The sequence below is a fragment of the Paroedura picta genome, chromosome 7 (genome assembly GCF_049243985.1).
Source record: "Paroedura picta isolate Pp20150507F chromosome 7, Ppicta_v3.0, whole genome shotgun sequence".
Lineage (NCBI taxonomy): Eukaryota > Metazoa > Chordata > Lepidosauria > Squamata > Gekkonidae > Paroedura > Paroedura picta.
Genome location: NC_135375.1, coordinates 73,181,799 through 73,200,655, shown reverse-complemented (window position 1 = coordinate 73,200,655; position 18,857 = coordinate 73,181,799). Strand labels below are relative to the sequence as shown.

At 41.8% G+C, this 18,857-nt stretch overlaps 1 protein-coding gene across 4 annotated transcripts in view; it reads left to right on the top strand.

The window, feature by feature from the left end:
• Positions 1–1,340: 1,340 nt before the first annotated feature.
• PUM3 (pumilio RNA binding family member 3) overlaps positions 1,341–18,857 on the top strand; it is a 33,724-nt gene continuing 16,207 nt past the window's right edge. Inside the window, exons 1-14 of one of the 4 annotated variants that reach the window (XM_077344904.1) lie at positions 1,341–1,639; positions 2,411–2,510; positions 3,897–4,076; positions 6,300–6,435; positions 7,477–7,552; positions 8,499–8,592; positions 8,684–8,750; positions 11,354–11,528; positions 12,724–12,827; positions 13,828–13,906; positions 14,451–14,549; positions 15,548–15,601; positions 16,260–16,340; positions 18,592–18,734. In XM_077344904.1, the coding sequence (XP_077201019.1) occupies positions 2,429–2,510; positions 3,897–4,076; positions 6,300–6,435; positions 7,477–7,552; positions 8,499–8,592; positions 8,684–8,750; positions 11,354–11,528; positions 12,724–12,827; positions 13,828–13,906; positions 14,451–14,549; positions 15,548–15,601; positions 16,260–16,340; positions 18,592–18,734 (1,370 nt within the window). In that variant the 5' untranslated portion in view covers positions 1,341–1,639; positions 2,411–2,428. Of the gene's footprint in view, positions 1,737–1,883; positions 2,002–2,280; positions 2,511–3,896; positions 4,077–6,299; positions 6,436–7,476; positions 7,553–8,498; positions 8,593–8,683; positions 8,751–11,353; positions 11,529–12,723; positions 12,828–13,827; positions 13,907–14,450; positions 14,550–15,547; positions 15,602–16,259; positions 16,341–18,591; positions 18,735–18,857 lie in introns of those variants that run through there. The other 3 variants (XM_077344906.1, XM_077344905.1, XM_077344907.1) reach the window with 3 other exon arrangements.

The window sequence follows — 18,857 nt, the reverse complement described above, 5'->3', positions numbered from 1 at the left end:
TTTGTAAGGCATTTTGGAAAAACATTACAGGTGGTAAAATAATAGCATAAGCATACTTCTGTTTCACTGGTTTTGCTAACTATCCTATGACCCTGATACAATTCTACTGGCTACTAGGGATGGGCATGAACCACACTTCTGCAGTTTTGTTCATGGCTGAACCACTAACCAACAGGCCAGTTTACAAACCAAACGAATTCATATAGGTACATGAACTATTTAAAGTTTGAAACCCTTTGCTTTCTGCAAAAATCAACAGAGAGCAGAAAGCAGGTCTTTAAATGTCTCCTGGCCATTTCACACACAACTTTCTGCTTCCCATTGGGCTTTTGGCGGTGAACAAAAATCAGGGTGAAATACCTCCCAGCCATTTCACTCAATTTTCTGCTCACTGTGAAAAGCCACTGTGAGCAGAAAGCTGAGGGTGAAATGGCTCATAGCCATTTAAACACTTTTTTTTTGCTCCCCACGGCTTTTAGCAGTGCAGAAAGCAGTCATTTAAATTACTCTGGAGCAATTTAAACCAAATAGCTGAGGGGCAGGAAACTCCCCACTACTCCACTGTTTTTTGTTTGTTTTTGTGAAGAGAACACATCACAAACACTATCAAAATTTGTGGAAGTTTATGACAGTTCCTCAGTTTGTGAACATCACTTCACATACTACAAACCAGTCAAATGTTGCGACAAACTGTAGTCTATTGGTACCCATCCCTAGGGGCTACTGATCCACTTATGAGCCCAATTCAAGTTGTAGATTTTGTCCCTTGAAGCCCTACAAGGTTTGGGATCTGGGAATATCTTCTCCCATTGGTCCCTGCCCGGGAATTAAGACCATGGGAAAAGCTTCACCAGGTTGTCCCAACAATCAAAGGCACACAAGGGCCTTTTATGTGGCACCATCCTGGTGGTGAAACAACTTTCCCAAGGAGGTGGACCTGGCCCCCTAACCTTGACTCTAGGAGGCAGCGGAAGATTATGTCACTTAGATTATGTCACTTATGTCATTTGACTTAATTTGACGGTAGTCTTAAACGGTGGCTTCAAATTCTCGTGGTTTAGAATTGTAATCGCCGCAGTTCTGCTAAGGCTGGAAAAGCAGGTAATACGTGTTTTAAATAAAGAATCCTAGAGGAATAAGAACTCCCCCGCCGCCCCCGCCAAGATCTCCTCTGCAGCCAAGTGGCCAGTTAAGACCAGGCAGACGCAGGGCGCCGCCCCCTGCCCGCCCACCGAGACCATCGGAGCTCCGCCCACCCAGACGTCACAGGGACGCTTAACTTTCAACGCCGGTTTCCCCGCTAAGGCTGCCACGTGCGGGATGGAGGACGCGAAAGAGAATCGCGCAGCAGTTCCGCCATTGGCTGATGCCCTTGATAGGGTTCCCAACAAAGATTAAAAACACGCGTGATGCCCGAGCGAATGCCATCGGTCCTCGAAGTCCGATTGAGAACCGGAAGTGTCTCTTAGTTTTAGTTTTGTGAGTTCTGTGACTCTTTGCCTTGTTGCAGAGCTTTGCTTTACGGCAGTTCCCTGCACCGCTCCGCGTCGACCAATTAGCGGCCCGCTTCATCCTCCGGAAGTAGTAAGGGAGGAGAGGAAGGACTTGGGAGGGGGCTGCCGGGGAATGCACGTGTGAGGTGAGTGGGTCTAAGGCTGGACCGGGTCCGAAAACTTTGAGCTTATTGGTGCTTCCTAGCGGAGCACGTGGAATATAAAATCTCCGTATCTGCCTCGGTACGTGGCGAGGGCTGCGTGTGGTTTTCTGGTGGTGCCTGGCTGTGAAGCTCCTGGTGTGTCCCTGGTTCTGCTGTTCGCTCCCATATCCACACTAAATGGTGCCTGCAGGAGGTCGCCTGGCAGCTGCAACCCATAGTAGATATATAAGGACTGCCCCCACCCCCCGACGTGCCTCTTGTAGTCGAGAGTCGCTGCAGTGGAGCATCTGCTCCGGGCGTGAAACGTCCTCGTTTTAGTTCTCAGCATCACCGGTTAAAAAGTGGTAGGTGATGTGGAAGACCTCAGTGCCCCCAAACTTCTGTTAAGCTTGAAGTATTTTGTAACTGGGACAGGGCGGGCTACTCAAGTGCCCTTTTCTTCATTGAGGAGTTCTGACCAAAACAGTCTTGTTTTTGTTGTGATGATGGATGGAGTTTGTGTTTCCTTCTCTGCATTAAGTATCATCTTCCTATTTATGTTTGCAATTAATATTTCTGCTACCTTTAGATGCTTCATTGTATTGACATTTTTAGATTCCTTGTGGTACATTTTTCTGTTTAAGAGATCAGATCCTTACCAGTAAACGAAGGAACCAAAAATATATAAATGGAGAGAACAAAAATACTAGTATCTTTGCACTACTCATCTACAACGGTCTGAATTGGGTACCTGTATAACCCTCCCTTCCTCAGTTTCACAGACCCGACCTTATGGAAGCCAAAGGTAAAAGAAAATTCCAAGGCAAAGGTGCAAAATCTGGACCTGAAAAAAAGAAATTGAAACAGACTAGTGGTAAGTCTGATGTATTGTGTTTCCTAAAGTCCCTGTAAGGCTACAAGCTTTAAAATTCAGTGGCTTTGAAATATACAGAAAATGAGATTTTGAGGTGGTGAAAGTAAGATATAAAATGTTACCTGTGTTTCCTTCCCATGTTGTATAACTGGGTTGGATCTTACAATGTTTTCTATTGAAATGGATGAGGGGTCACTTTTGACTACCCAAAGAGTCCTTGCTGGGATAAAGGGATGTGCATCAACAAAAGCCATCTGAGAGAAGGAGGAAAACTGGGTGATAACGAGCAAAAAAGCTGGCTAGATCCAGCTTCTTGTTTTCAGGAGGTTGTAGGTGGAGGGAAATATTAAACTTTATTGAGTAAAGTGCTTTAAAATGTAAAACCTTATAGACAGCCATAGACACTGATACTGACTGTTTTTGTTATACTTTTACAAATGTCTTTTAAAAAACTTTGTTCTGGCATCATAAAATTAGCTGACCCACATAACTTTTCCCATGGATAGTGCCATCATGTGTAACAATTTACAGCAGCACCTACATGTTGGCTGTTCAGTATGAATTGGAAAGTTAATAGAAAAGACAATTTATTTTCTTTTTATGTTATTACGTTTATAAATTGCCCTTCCTTTACACAACACATATAGAATTCACTGCCCCACATGCCATTGAAGTCATTATTTGTATAACTTTAAAAGATGACTAGAGAAATTCATGAAAGGTCTGGTATTATTAGTAGGTATTAGTCTGAAGATTTCCTCAAGGCTAGGAGGTGACCCCTTGGTCTAAAAAGCTTTTTTCCTGGATTAAATATTTCTAATGAAAAGTGCTGAAGAATCTTTACTGTTTGTTGCCTTGTAGATGTATGCCTAGATTTTCTTTGCAGTTCACAAGCATATTTTGAGCATGAACACATTTATGTGGTAATAACTCTGGATTTAATTGGAATTTGTTTCTATGTGGCTGAGGTAAAACTCCAGGCTGATATAATGTTAACAACTAAATCATGTTACTAAATAAAGGCATAAATTAGTTACTTTTAAACCCATTACTTAAAGGTCAGATGCTGTTTGGTTTAAAATTGTTTGTAAATGTGCATGTATGATTTTATATATACTATATGTATGTGTATATTTGCCACACATTATAATTTGTGTTCATTGTTTCCTGTGCTGGAAAATGTTATTTGGTGTTGTGTAAAAAATCAGTGTATTGGTTTTCATGTGGCTTTTGACTATTGTACTTATTGGGTAGTTAATTTATAGAAAAATTAGAAGTACCTTGCATTATAACACAGGATCTTGGCTTTAAGATATATATATATAGAGAGAGAGATACATTTTATACCAATTCTAAAATCTGTTCAACCTCTAACATTGTGTATAGATGCTGGTCTTCCAAAGAAATTTAATAGAAAAGACGGAAAGGATGGCAAGCCAAAATTTAAATCTAAAAAATTTGAAAAAGGAAATGCAAAGCCTGGTAAAAATGGTGTAAAACAATTCAAGAATAAACAACTACTGGGCAAATTGTCCAAAAAACGAAAACTACAAGTTGGCAGTGAAGGTTAGAATGTTTTTTTTCTTCATTAAAATGTTGATTGATGCAAATATGCCATTGCATTATGCTGAATATGTAGTGATTTGGGGGGATGCACTTACTTTAAAATCTGATGTATGAAGATGCCTTGAGTTATGGATTCTTCTGGATCCACAACTTATTCTTCAAGAGCTGGTAGTGTTTCATAGTGGCAGGAGCACAGATTGTGAGTCATGTTCAGATATCAGTTCATTCACTGGTTTTGGGTAAACTGTGGGGTTAACTGAACTATCCCAAATAAAATGTGTATGTGTGTGGCAAGTTGTATTTGATGTCCAGTTAGCATGGTAGCCAGCTATGCTTGTCACGCTTTGGAGGGTCCCTATTGGTGTTTCCAAGGGTGAAAGAATTCCACCCCCACCATTGTTTGGGAATTTGATCTGTTGACGCTGGGTTTTCTGGTAAATGTTTCCACTTCCCAACCAGCCCCCAAAGTTCAGGCAATATTCAGGGAGCATGTGCTGCATCAAACAATGCTTCTGGGCCAGCCAAAGGTCAGCACAGATTTTACTTTGTGCACTGAATTGTACCCATCCCTATAGGAGACCATGGAGGAGCTGTTGCTGCTTAGGGTAAACTGGAGTGGTAGTGGATTGGGTTGGGCTCTTTAAGACTCACCAACTATTGGAACATCATGGGTGATGATTGGTCGACATAGCCCAGTGGCAGGCATACTGTTATGGAAAAGGATTGTTTTTTACCGCTGTGCTATTTTTGTCATTTTTTAAATGGGGTTTTAATGAGATTCTACTGATGTGGGGTTTTTCTCTTGTAACCTGTCATGAGCCGGCGTGCCAAGAGTGGCAGATAACAAATATTTACTTATTCTAGAACTTATAGTCTGCCCGATCTTTGGGAACTGACACCAAACCCCGGTATAAAATTTAACATTCAGATTAAGAACAATAAAATATTTACAAATCTCTGTGGGAAGTAGGGGGTTCTTCAGAACTCGAGGGCAGTGTCTCAGTCTGGTTGGGGTCAGGCAGAGAGGCCAGCAGATTAGATGTCAGTCCTGGCCTCAGTTAGAGGCCTGTTGGAGCAATTGTGTCAGGCCAGCCCTGCTGAACTGCTGAAGGTCCCACAGGGCTCTGGTATCATCTGATAGAACATCCCATCAGGCCAGGGCCAAAAAGCTCCTGGTTCTGGTTGAGGCCAGTTTAATTTCCTTAGGGATGGGGACACTTGGCAGATTTTTTTCGCTTTGATGTAGTGTCCTATGGGGAACATACTGGGAGAAGCAGTCCTGTAGACATAATGGCCCAAAGCTGTTTAGGGCTTTAAAGGTACCCGTGCCTGGAATCTAATCCAATCTTTAATTTGGAACCTGTGCAGCTGGGACAGTACAAGTTGAATATGGGCTCTCCATTGGATTCTGGTAAGGACCCTTGCAACCATGTGCTGGACCAGCTGGCACTTCCTCAAGGGTAGCCCTACATAGAGCAAGGTACAGAAATGTATCCTGGAGGTGTCTGTCAAATAGATCGCAGTGGCTAGGGCAGGTGCTGATAGATAGGGTGCATATTACTCATGTGGTGGAGATGGTAAAAGGCCAGGCAGGCCATGCTTGTGATCTGGGAGGCATCCAGAGTCATACCCAGACTCCTGACGGTGGCCAGTGGTCTCATTCCATATTAAGGCAGCTTTGTATGTGATGAAGTACTACTTGAGAATGAGCTGTTACACACCAGAATGTGTTCTTTTCCCAAAACTCTGGCCTGTTGACTCAATCTAGAATGAAAATGAGCCACAGGCTCATGCCCCCCCCCCCCCCCACACACACTTTGGACTTCACTTTCCTTCCCTGTTCTAACTTTACATGCCATCAGGTCCAAATAGGTGAACTGCATGGAGTAATACTTTCGGAATCCGAACTGGAACTGACTTCAGACCAGGATTTCCAAGTACTGGCTAGTTGGGATTTGTGTGCTGACCAGGAGAATGCTAAACAAGAAATTGAAAGGGAAGCTATGTGCAACTTGTGAGGAGCAAGTTGTCTCTAGTTTTGTCTGAATGGTAACACTTGGAATTGTGAGCAAAATCACAATGATCACAGATTAGATTAGACAAGCGTTGTTATTTGGAGAGATCCCATGAACAGAACAGTTTGCATCAATTAATATTTTATCAGCATCATATGCCATCTGTTAGTATGCCATAAAACTATGTGCCTTTATATATCTTTGTCAGGACTGAAGCCAAAGAAGCCTAAGTGGGATGACTTCAAGAAGAAAAAGAAGGAGCTCAAGCAAAGCAGACAGCTGAATGACAAATCCAACTATGACGCAGTGTTCAAGGCAAAGCAGATTTGGGAAGCTCTGAGACAGTAAGGACAACTTTGGCTTTTTTTTTTTTAGTAAAACACTGTGCTTTATTTTTCTCCCATGAGATGATGGTCAGACTAGATGTTACAGTGGCCACAGGTCTGGTCAGTGGCCATCATAATGTTAAGCTTGTCTCAGAGACAAAAACCCTGTGCTGAAACCTTTATTCAGCATAGTACATGCATGTGGCCTGTGTTACTCCTTTGTCCGGTAGAGCCATTTAAGGATGTAGAGTTTTGAATATTTACCTTTTTAAAATCACTGATGTTAGGCATGTTGGCTATTCTTGAACGACTACATTTTGCCAGGAGAAATCTTGGGAACGTGGGTTGGGCCCTCCGGAATCGACCATCTAACAGAACGGCTAGGGGTTTGCCTGAGCTGCAAGAGACCTGGGTTCAGATTCAGTTGTAAAGTTTACTAGATGATTTTGGGAAAGTCCATTTGACCTACCTCACAATGTCACTGTGGATAAAATGGCAGCCCTGTTTTCACTGCCTCAAATTCCCTGGGGGAGGAGAGCCTAAATGTTAGCAATGACCATAGCCTGTTTTAATAATTAGTCATTCTGGGGGTCTTCCCTGAAATCTGAAGCACAATTTACTTTTGGCATTAAAGTACAAGATTTCATACTTTCACTACTGTTTGATTATTCAATTCTGGCATTTGTGAGGATAACCTAATGGCTCTTTTATGTAGGTGTTTGCAATAAGCAAGTTATGAAATGTTGTAATTGATTTTTTTTCATGGATGGGAACAAATATGTTGGATCCATGCTTCTAATGCTGACTCTGGAGAAAACTACAACTCTTCGCAAAATGGATACACTGATCCAACCCACTAATCATCCTGAACCTCTGGGGTGGTGGGCGGGATAGAAATAAAATAAACAAACCTTTAATTCTTCTAGATAGTAGTTTAAAAACTTGCACTTAAATCTCATTAGATGCCGTCTGTCTAGATTATTTTCCATTTATTTTGATATTTTAATTAGCTTTCAAAGAACAGTAATTAACAGATAACTCATTTAAAAAATTTTGTAGGAAAAAATGTGACCTTGAGAAGCGCAAGAAACTATTAGATGAACTTCAGGAGCTGCTTCGTGGGAAAATAAAAAGTGTAAGAAATATAGTAAAAACCTGTTTTAATCTGACAAACTGCTACAATGACATTGGCAGAAGCAGCACAACCCAACAAACACAATCTCGCTATTCACAAAAAGGGCAATGTTTGAGTCGTGCCCAGGGGGTTATATCGGCCTCACCCATGTGTCATTGTGGAGTCCTGTACTAGGTTCTAAGTAAAGTTGTGCCACTTCTGGAAATTTTAAAGCCATGTAACGAACTTTCTGTTCTGTATTTTTAATTGAAATATATATAGTACTTGGTTCTGTCAAACCTAAATTTATGTTACTGATTTAACAACATAAAGTGGATCTTATAATTTAGGATTTCAAATTGTATAGTTTGGAATATTTCTGGAATTTAAAATTTGGAGAAAAGATGTAGTCGTTTATTTATTAAGATATTAACCATTTATGCACTGGAGGTTTCATGCTGGGCTGCAGGCTGGAGTTTTAGTCATGGCAGGTGGCCCCACCTTTTCCTGCATCCACATGGGGAGAATTTGGCCCGGTGCACCTTATCCGCCCCCGATTTGTACTCCTGGATGAGAGCTAGGGCAGTGAAGTTCCCAGTACATAAACGGTCATTGTGTCCTGCTTTTCTCCCCAAGCTTAGGGGAGCATTTAAAGGGAATGGTGAACCTGTCATTATCAGCTGTCTGATGGGTGCTCTCTCCCCCTTCTTAGGTGCTGCCCAAGAAAGTGTGTGTGGGGGGGGTGAGGCATTTAAATGGGCCAAATCATGATGTGGCCTGTTTTAATGCAGGGACTCTTGTGTGCTCTTACAATTTTTTCTTTCTATTTCCTCATAGTTATAGCCTCCTTTTGAGCAGCCCTGCAACAGCTAGCTATAAAGATAAATATAATGAATATAATACTACCCACACGACCCTATACTACTACCCACACGACTTGGAGTAACACACTGATTTTTCTCCCCAGATGGCATTTGCTCATGACTCTACTCGTGTCATCCAGTGTTACATTCGGTTTGGCAATGAAAGGCAAAGGCAAGAAGTATTTGAGGAATTAAAAGGTATAATTTTCACACAGAGAGCTTTTTACATGTAGAGTGTTTCATGGTTATGGCTTCTCAGTATGTTTTCTTCTCTTTCTTACCTTAACAGAGAGTTTTACTGAACTAAGCAAATCTAAATATTCCAGAAATATTGTGAAGAAACTTCTTATGCACGGGTATGTATATTGCTTATGTGTATACTTAGTTCTTGTGGGTCTCGAAGCTGTTCCCTTATCTCAGGAACTGTCTCCTTCCCTGTGTTGTTGTGCCCCACCTGCGCTCAACAGGCAGACACCTTTTAAGGCAGCCCACCAGGCAACAGCCAGAGCCTAGGCCTTATCCCTCATGGCTCTGTGGAATGGGAGCCCTGAAGAGGTATGGGGAGGCCCCTGTTTGGAAATCTTTGAGTTGCTACATAGTTTGCTTGCTTGCCAGGGCTTTTTAGGGGGGCTGAATGGCAGACATCTTTTAGGGAGGGGGGGGGGAGATTTAGGATTTGCTAACTTTTAAAACTGCAAATGTTTTAACTATTATTGTAAGCCTCCTTGAACTACAAGGAAAGGTAGGATATAAATACATTTTTCTTGAATTCTGATCCTGCCTTCATCTCTATATTACATTTATCTTGTAAATTAGACTAGGCTGAAGAGGAATGACTGGCTCAAGGCTGAGGCTCTTGAGAAGATGAATAGGCTGACCCTGTATGTATAAACTAACTTGTTGAAGGAAGGGTGGCATAAGAACATAAAATGGATTGGGTCTCTTAAGTAATTGCTTTGGAGAACTCCTGGGCCTTATTTTTTAAATATTTTAACTTATATACTGCCACTCTCGAAGACTAGTGGCTGTTTACAATAAAAGAATAAAACAACCTAACCCATAAAATCCCCAGTACATTTTTTAAAAGTACATTAAAAAGGTGGCAAAATTATACAGAAGAACTATACAAGAGCGAGCTTAACATCCCTGATAACCACAATGGGGTAGTTACTGACCTGGAGCCAGACATCCTGGAATGTGATGTCAAATGGGCCTTAGGAAGTCTGAGCAACAATAAAGCTAGTGGTTGTGACAGCATTCCAGTTGAACTATTCAAAATCTTAAAAGACGATGCAGTAAAAGTGCTACACTCAATATGCCAGCAAATTTGGAAAACTCAGCAATGGCCACAGGATTGAAAAAGGTCAGTTTACATTCCAATCCCAAAGAAGGGCAATGCCAAAGAATGTTCAAACTACCGCACCATTGCACTCATTTTTCATGCTAGCAAAGTTATGGTCAAAATCCTACAAGCTAGGCTCCAGCAATATGTGGACCGAGAACTTCCAGAAGTACAGGCAGGATTTCGAAGAGGCATAGGAACTAGAGATGAAATTGACAACATATGCTGGATCATGGAGAAAGCTAGGGAGTTCCAGAAGAACATCTACTTCTGCTTCATTGACTATGCTAAAGCCTTTGATTGTGTGGAGCACAACAAATTGTGGCAAATTTTTAAAGAGATGGGAATACCAGAACATCTTATTTGTCTCTTGAGAAACTTATATGCAGGTCAAGAAGCAACAGTGAGAACTGAACATAGAATCACTGATTGGTTCAAAATTGAGAAAGGAGTTTGGCAAGGCTGTATACTGTCGCCTTGCCTATTTAACTTGTATGCAGAGCACATCATGAGAAAGGCGGAATGGTGGAGGACAGGAGGTTCTGGAGGATCACTGTTCATGGGGTCGCAATGGGTCGGACACGACTTTGCACCTAACAACAACAACATTTAAAAATGGCTGCTCTTTGGAGTTAACTCCCCATCTCTCCTACCCTGTCAAGCAGCAGTCAGGATCTCTTTCCTTGGGAGCGAGGGTCTTGATTTCATTAATGGCTCCACCGATGGTAACTCTGGAACCTCAGTCCAACCTCCACCATGCGCTTGGCGGAAGAACTGCATCTTGCAGGCACTGCAAAAAGCTGATAACTCCAGCAGGCCCCTTAGTTCTTCCAGGAGCTCATTCCACCAGGCTGGGGGTAAGGCCAGACAAATGTTCCAGGGCCCGGGACAACCAGCAGGTTCATACCTGCAGAGTGGAGTGCCCTGTGGGGGGCATAGGTAGACAAGCAGTCCCGTTCATAAACTGCTCATAGACTGATTTTCTAGTCTGAGTGACAGTGACTCGTCACCTCTGACTGGAGTCTGGCCTCTGAAGGTTTCTGCCACAAGGCTGAAAAAAAGCTGGCATGTAAAGTACTTCCTGATGGGGTTGACAGTCTCTTAGGTATCAAAATAATGCAAATAAACTCAATGTGACACTCAAGAGAGTGTTGTTGTTTCAGACAGTTTGCATGAATGATCTGTTGCCCTCATTGATCCTATCTTCTAAATATTTACACAGTGTTAAAGGTTGACTCTTTCTCCCATTTCCCCAGTGTTTTGTGTTTGTGCTGGAGCCTTAGGTCAGTGGTATCGGAAGGAGATGGCTGGCCACTAAGCAGAGCCCAACAGTGCTTGCCGTCTCTAATAGTACAATTCTTTATGGAGCTAGCCTTGTCTAATCCTGTGGAATTCGGTGGTGCTAGAATAAACTAACTGCACAGAGTTGCATTGTTAAGTTACTTTCCAGCTAGGATAGATTACCTGACCCTGGGATTAAACTTGCTGATCTGGACACACTCATCTTTTTCTGAACAGGGGTATTCAGTTAATATTTGATAGCTAAAAAATAAGTGCTCTAATTTCTCCTTTTATATTTATCTGCTGTCTGATAACCCACATTTATTTCTGCAACAGAACAAAACCACAGGTTGCAGAAATAATCAAAAGTTTTAAAGGTGAAGTGAGAAAGATGCTACGTCATGCTGAAGCATCTGCAGTAGTGGAGTTTGCATATAATGACAAAGCCATTTTGGAGCAGAGAAACATGTTGACACAAGAGCTCTATGGGAACATATTCCAAGTCTACAAGGTGAAGTATTGACACCCCCCCCTCCCACCTTTGCAGTTTTCAGCCCTTAAACAGTTCTTCATTCTGAAAAACAATGTCAATAGAAGATGTAACAGTTTAGTAGTTTGAAGGATTCAGGGACTGGCCCGTGTCCTGTGCATATGGCTACTATAACTGGTAGCCCCACCCTACCAATTCAAGTTCACTCTGATGCACTGAGCTGATACATACTTGCATAAATGGGTATAGAGAAAAAGGTTTTGCAAGGTGGCTGTAAAACATCGGAGGTCTGAATATTAAAGTGGTCAGAATAATGTCTGTTAAACTAAGGTTTAGTGAAATTCCTTCAGAAGCTATAAAAACCATGACTACTAATGTGCAATTGGGGGGGGGGGGCTGGAATTCACAGAGTAGTTCAGCAGTGGAACAGGCTGCCTAATGAGTTGGTGAGCTCCCCCTCACTGGCCATCATTAAGCAGCTGCTGGACAGCTACATACCCTGTATGCTTTAGGCTGGTCCTGCACTGAGCAGAGTCTTGGATTGGATAGCCTGTATGGCCCCTTCCAACTCTATGGTTCTACTTCCATTGTTCTGTTTTTAAGTTCTATTTTTAGCGCATGCAGTGTGCTATTAAAGAGGTAGAGAGCATTCTTTGTGACTTTCTATGGTGGAGACCAATTAACTAGGAACTTCCTCTTAGCTTTCTGATTGGAAACCATGTAGTCCTTTGAAATAGTAGCAATTAATCCTATATTTTTATAGGATTGCTGGAGACCCCTTTTAAAAACTTTGTGTGAGTTAACAGACCATACCCAGCTTTTCTTTGCTTCTTCTTATTTAGGTTTGGTTGTGATCCTGAATAAACTTGCATAGAAGCTGGTTCTGAAGGGTGTAGGTTTAATTCCACTCTGTTCAGGTCTGGCCCTGTAAGCTGTTCTTGTCCAAACAGGATTCTCCGTCCACTGCAGTTTCAGAGTCTGCTCCCCTTGTTTCACTGATGATATGTGCAAGGAGCTCTTGCAAGTGTTAATTTGAATTGGGAACCCCCTGTTCCTGCATGTGAGAGCCTCTGTGCAGGCTCTAAAACTCTGGATTGATATTAAGGAGATCCCACTGACTGACTTAAGACTAGAGACTCTCTTTGTAGTATGATCAAATCCCTTTCCTGTAATTTTACTGAATAGAGCTTCACATAATGGTGGTTCTTTGTTTCAGTCATCGGAACACCCAACCCTTGACAAAGTGTTAGAGGCACATCCTGAAAAGCAGGAGGCCATTATGGATGAAATGAAACAGATCCTTACTCCAATGGCTCAGAAGTAAGAATGAGAACTTTCACAGCATTTATCTGCACCTTGTGTGTATGTGTGTGTGACTCATTGTCTGTGCATAACAAGTAGGATTGGCATATATTTTTATAGTAGATCTGTTGCAGAAGTATATTCCCAACCCCTCTTTCAGCTAGAAGAATTCAAAATAACGATATTTAAATTGGTGAGAGTGCGGTGATGTTCACAAAGGGCCTCTAGACGCCCGGCCATTTAGGGCAGGATTTGTCCTCCCCGAGGTTGGCTAGCAGTGTGCGTTGGGAGTGGCTGGTGAATGAGGGGATAGACGGGATTATACTGTCAGGGATTGTAGTTCTACTGTTTTATTGGCGTTTGTTGTAAAGCGCCATGAGCTGGCTGGGTCTGGGAGTGGCAATACGTTTAATAATAATACAAATAAAAGGTGACTTATCCAATCCAGAGCCAGAGTGGGGTGGTGCTTAAAAGCAGCAGCCTCTAACCTGGGAAACCGGGCTTGATTCCCAACCCTTCCACATGCAGCCAGCTGGACGGCCTTGGCCTATTCACAATTCTTAGACCTGTTCTTACATAGGAGTTCTCTCAGAGCTCTCTCAGCCCCACCTACCTCACAAGGTGTCTGTTGTGGGGAGAGGAAGGGAAAGGTGTTTGTAAGCCATTTTGGATAGTAAAAATCAGGGTATAAAACCCCAGCTGTTCTTTGTCTGATGTTTCAGATAATGCCAAAGACTGTTCAGAAATACTGCCAATTATTTCCCTTTCCACTCTGCTTTCCCTTCCAGGATTTTTTTTTAATGGAGAAACAGTATTCACCTATTAAAATGGTAATTTAGGAATGCTGTGAAGCTGTTCAGAGTTGGACACAAGTCCTGTGTGCATGTAATGGGGATTCCTAATTGCTGTAGTCATAACTTAGCTGCACTTTACTGACAAGCTCTATACATGCTACTCTTTAGTGATGTGCATACAGGCTTATTTACCTCTCTCCCCCCCTGTCCCACTTGTCCTACAGAGAAGCTGTAATAAAACATTCATTAGTACATAAAGCATTTTTGGACTTCTTCACTCATGCCACCCCTAAACAGAGATCTGTAAGTATAATAATTGTGTATTATTGTTTGTCTGCTTTCACTTTATAAAATATGTTGTAGAATTGTAAGCCCAGCATTTGTTAGGACTTTGGTGCAAGAACTTGTGCCAGTTAAATATGTAACGTGAACCTAAGTGAGCTGCCGTACAGACTTCACTGGTCAGATCGGCCGCTGAGTGTGCCTTGGATTTTGGATGCAATTGGTTTGCTTTACAGTGCTGCAGTGGTATTTGTAGCTGAAGACCTGAAGTTTTAAAAAGTCGGTCTTATGGCAAACTGCAATCAGTATGGGCATTACCAAAGTGAACACAGTAGTCTCTTCCTGGTGTCAGGCAACAGTTTGTTTGAGTGAACTTGGGTGTTAAAAACTGGATGCCTAGGTTCTGGATTAATAGAGACTAATATATCTCTGTCCATTTTATCTTATGCATGGGGCTAATTTATATTATATTCTGAGGGAATTTGGTAAGATTTATGCTGGTCTCTGACTATAATAAAGATTGATAGAACAAAGCTAATTTAAGATTGTGGCTCTTTCTGTCTAGGAGATGACGGAAGCAGTCCGAGAAGCTGTAATCTACTTAGCACACACACACGATGGAGCCAGGGTAGCCATGCACTGCCTGTGGCACGGGACCCCCAAGGTATATTGTGTGAAGTAGCATTTTTGCGTCAAGGCATGATACCTGAGATGAACGTGCCTGCCAGTGCATGACTCTAAACTGTTACGCTAGAGAGTTTCCCCCTAATGTGGTTGCCAATTATTCAGTTAGGTCTGAGTTTGGCAAGTGCCTATCCAGTTGGGTGTAGGTTGCTTAAGTGATGCTGAAGAAGCCTTTAAGCTAGATGGGCTACAAAAATGACAGCAACATCCATCTTGCTTTAGAGAGCAGAACGGAAGACAAAATTACTTGCTTTCATCGTGCAAATAGATGAGCTGCATTGCTACCAGGACTTGTGTGTTGAGGTTCCTCCAGGATTTCATGGAAGACAAAACAGTTCTCTTACGTTTCTCAGTTGCTGTAGGGCAGGCTTGTAGGTAGCAGGCTCACTGTGGACTAGTCCTGTCGTGCCCCCTTGGGAGATTATCTAAGGCTTCTCAAGGCTCTCTGAAGTGTGGAGAGGATGAGAGAGTCTCTGCATCACTCCTCCTCTACCCTGGGCCTAGTTGTGGCAGCATTGCTGAAACCCAATTCCTGGGAAGCCTTATGTGCTGCCACTTAGGCTCAGCAATGAGGAGCAGAGATTGGGTGGGGCGGGAGAGACCTGGACAGAAAGCAAAAATAAAGACTGAAAGAAGGAATGGGGGAGGGTTACACATGTGCCTACGTAGAGATTTATATGGGGAGGAAAGGGACCCAAGATCCCGGGTGTGAGAAAAGAGTAATAGATGGGGCTGCAGTTTTGGCCTGAAGCAATAGAAGAAGGTTGGAATCCGGTGGCACCTTTAAGGGTGCTCTGCCAGGTAGTTTGCCATTCTTCACATGGAAGCAAATCACACAACTCTTTCTCTCATTCTGTAACCCTGCAGTTCTGGTTTGCTTTTTCAAATATTTTAAACTCAGAAAATGCAACTTGGTAAAATGTAGTGAAGCTAATTGTTATGATGGGTTCATTGGTGTTCCTTTGTCTCTTTGAATAGGACAGAAAAGTCATTGTGAAAACCATGAAGACCTATGTTGAAAAAGTAGCTACTGTGAGTATTTTAAAAACGCTGCAGCCCAAGTAATCAATAGTGTTTTTGATGCTATGGTTTTGGTTCAAGTTTGCAAACTAGATTAAGTACATGATTGCAATGTTTAGCAGAAATGCTGAACAAAAGGGTTATAGCCCAGTTTATGTAACATCAGTACCAGCCAGTATTTGCATCTCAGGTGTACGTTGCCATGTTTATGGAGATAGCTTACCTAAGATAGCTTTTCATTGTATTGAAAGTTGGTAGCCAGCTAAGCTGTAGAATAAATCAGAGCTTTTATAAAGCAAGTCTGAATCTGCAATGGATTTGTTTTATATAACCAACTTTAAAATGACAAGTAGTTTACTCTAATACATCATCGTGTGCAACTATCTAACAGCAATCAGCAGAATATTTATTTGGATATAAATTCCAGTACATTCCATGGGTCTGGTTTCCTGGTATGAAGGCACAGCTTAGAGGAATATTATCTGTCTTTCCTGTGTTACTATGATGTGATCTGAGTTAAACTGAAAACAGCCAGAGAATAAAATCACTAATTGGTCATTCATGATGGAAATAAGCAGATATTTAGCAAATGAATTGATATGCATAGGACAGTCTGCTTTGGACAGTCAAGGTTGTTAGTTTGTGCATTAGTTTCCGGTTCATATTTCAGGGTGAATTCTCACATTTGGTTTTGCTGGCGGCTTTTGACTGCATTGATGATACCAAGCTTGTGAAACAGCTAATTATATCTGTAAGTAGCTTCTTAAAATTTTCCTTTAGATGCTTGCAATTCAGTTTACAGGAAGATACAAATGAGATTAAAACACTGCAGGCCTGGTTTTGAGCTGCTTATTTCTGTGCTTTTAAAATATCAGTTAATTTCCAAATTGTTCTTGTAATTTTTTTTCACTTTTCCTTAAAACACTTGAGTGAAAATCTGCTTCTTAGTTTGTCTATAGCTCTGTTCTTCAGCATGCTGACAACTGGACTCTGTAATTCTCCGTTGATCAGCTACTTACTAGATAATATGTTGGATTAAAGTACCTTTGGTGGGGAAAGATGATACTTTGCCTTTGAAGAGCAGTATTTAATGTAAATCGTGGCAGGATGTATTTAAATCAAGATCCAATTTGTTCAAGTAGTATCAGTCAATGTGTATCATGTGCTAGAGGTGACTGAGGCCCGTGTCCAGGTGCAATCTCCCCCAGGTATTAGTCTGACATTCTGCTCACTGCACTACATTTGACTGTCTTTTCACTAGTTACTCTGTAGTTTCACATGCATTTTGGAATTCTAGAGCCAGTTTGGTGTAGTGGTTAGGAGTGTGGACTTCTAATCTGGCGAGCCAGGTGTGATTCCGTGCTCCCCCACATGCAGCCAGCTGGGTGACCTTGGGCTCGCCATGGCATGGATAAAACTGTTCTGACCGGCCAGTAATATCAGGGCTCTCTCAACCTCACCCACCTCACAGGGTGTCTGTTGTGGGGAGGGGAAAGGGAAGGATGCTGTAAGCTGCTTTGAGACTCCTTTGGGCAGAGAAAAGTGGCATATAAGGACCAACTCTTCTTCTGATTTCTCTTTAGTGGCCCTCATTTAATGTAGTTTTGATAATTACAGATTCTTCTTTTCACTGTCCCAGAAGACATTCACGTTGCTAGGCTCTTGAAACTGTTCATGTCTATTGAATTGCTCAATTCCTAAAAATCTGTTTAATAATACTTGTATTTCACAATCCTAAGTAACCTACAGTACCTATCTACAACAGAGAAATAAGTAAAATAGTCTCAAGAAGTGAATATTCACATGTCATGTGCCCAAAAAAGGCCTATCACAAATGTTGCTGCCCCCCTCCCCCTCAAAAAAACACTTTATGTCACTGATGTAGGAATTTTCTGCAACTTTCCATATAGGCCATTAATTGGCCATTAATTGGCCTTTATAATTGATAATAGTACGTTTGAATAACTTTAATTATGGCTTCTTCCAAAAGATCTTTAACAATCATCAGTGAGAAGTAAGGGTTGTGCAGTGCTTATTATGTTTTTCACAGTGTGTTCTGGGGATTATGTCAACACAAGGACTTCCTGCTCACCTTTGTAGTGAACCGACTGGAGTGAGCTTAACATCTGAATGTATCCTGCCCCATTCTGCCCCTTTCTTCCTTCGCTGCCTGTTGCAAACTCTGAAGGCTCCCCAACCAAAAGGCAAAGGGGGCTACAGAGGATAGAAAACCGTGAGGATGACTCGAGTGTCTCTTCTCTGGGGATTTCCCTCCCACCTTTCAAAGTGGATTTAGCCATTGCTGTTGCAGGTGGCAGTGTTGTTACATTTGGCACCTTCACATGATCCTGTTGCTTGGCCAGAAGTGCCTGGAGAAGTTACTTATCTTGTTAGAAAAATAGCACAAAGTAGCACTTAGTCTAAAGTAAACTCATGTAGCAAGGAGGTAAACTGGTATCTTGTAAATCCACTGATGGTTTAGTTTTTCTTCTTTAGCAACACATATACAAAGATCATTTGTCATTTAAGTCAGCTTCCCAATTCTTTAGGCGAGTAGTCTCTGTTTCACAGAAGAAGAATCTGAAATAGAATTAACGACCTCCTGGAGATTGAAGGGAGACGTGTGAGAGAGGATTGAAAGTTAGATGCCTGGTTAGACATTCATTGTATATGCAAGGTAATTCTTCTAATCAGGAAACAAGATAGGGAATGGACAGAACTGGATTTTTCAAAAATATGGGTGACTGACCCAGGGTCCTTCATGAAATGATAGAGATCATACCTCCCATTGTAATTTGGCGTGCCACTCAGTCTGGCCCTAGCAGGATTCTTGCAAGTTTGCACTAATTGTGCTTTTGATCAGGTATGTTTTTCTTTTAATTCTGCTCATGACCCCAGTGTACAATGAACTGCAGAATTTGCACGTGTTTTCAAAGAGTTTAAAATGGAATTGTTTAAGCACTTTCCTCTTATCTCTCCTCCTCTGCTTCTTCCTTTTTCAGGAAATGAGTGATTCATTAGCCAGTGTTATAAACAATAAATATGGAAGAAAGGTCCTGCTGTATCTATTAAGTCCAAGGGATCCTACGTATTTCTCACCAGCAATAATCAAAATCCTGCAACAGGGTGATGGAAATGCTTACAGGTAATGCAGAGTTGAAGTTTCTCTAGCACTGACAAGCTTGCATCATATTGTGCTCCTAATTTCTTGCCTGAGTTGTTCATCCTCCGTAAATGTCATTGGAATGAAAAGGAGCTGCGTGAGAAA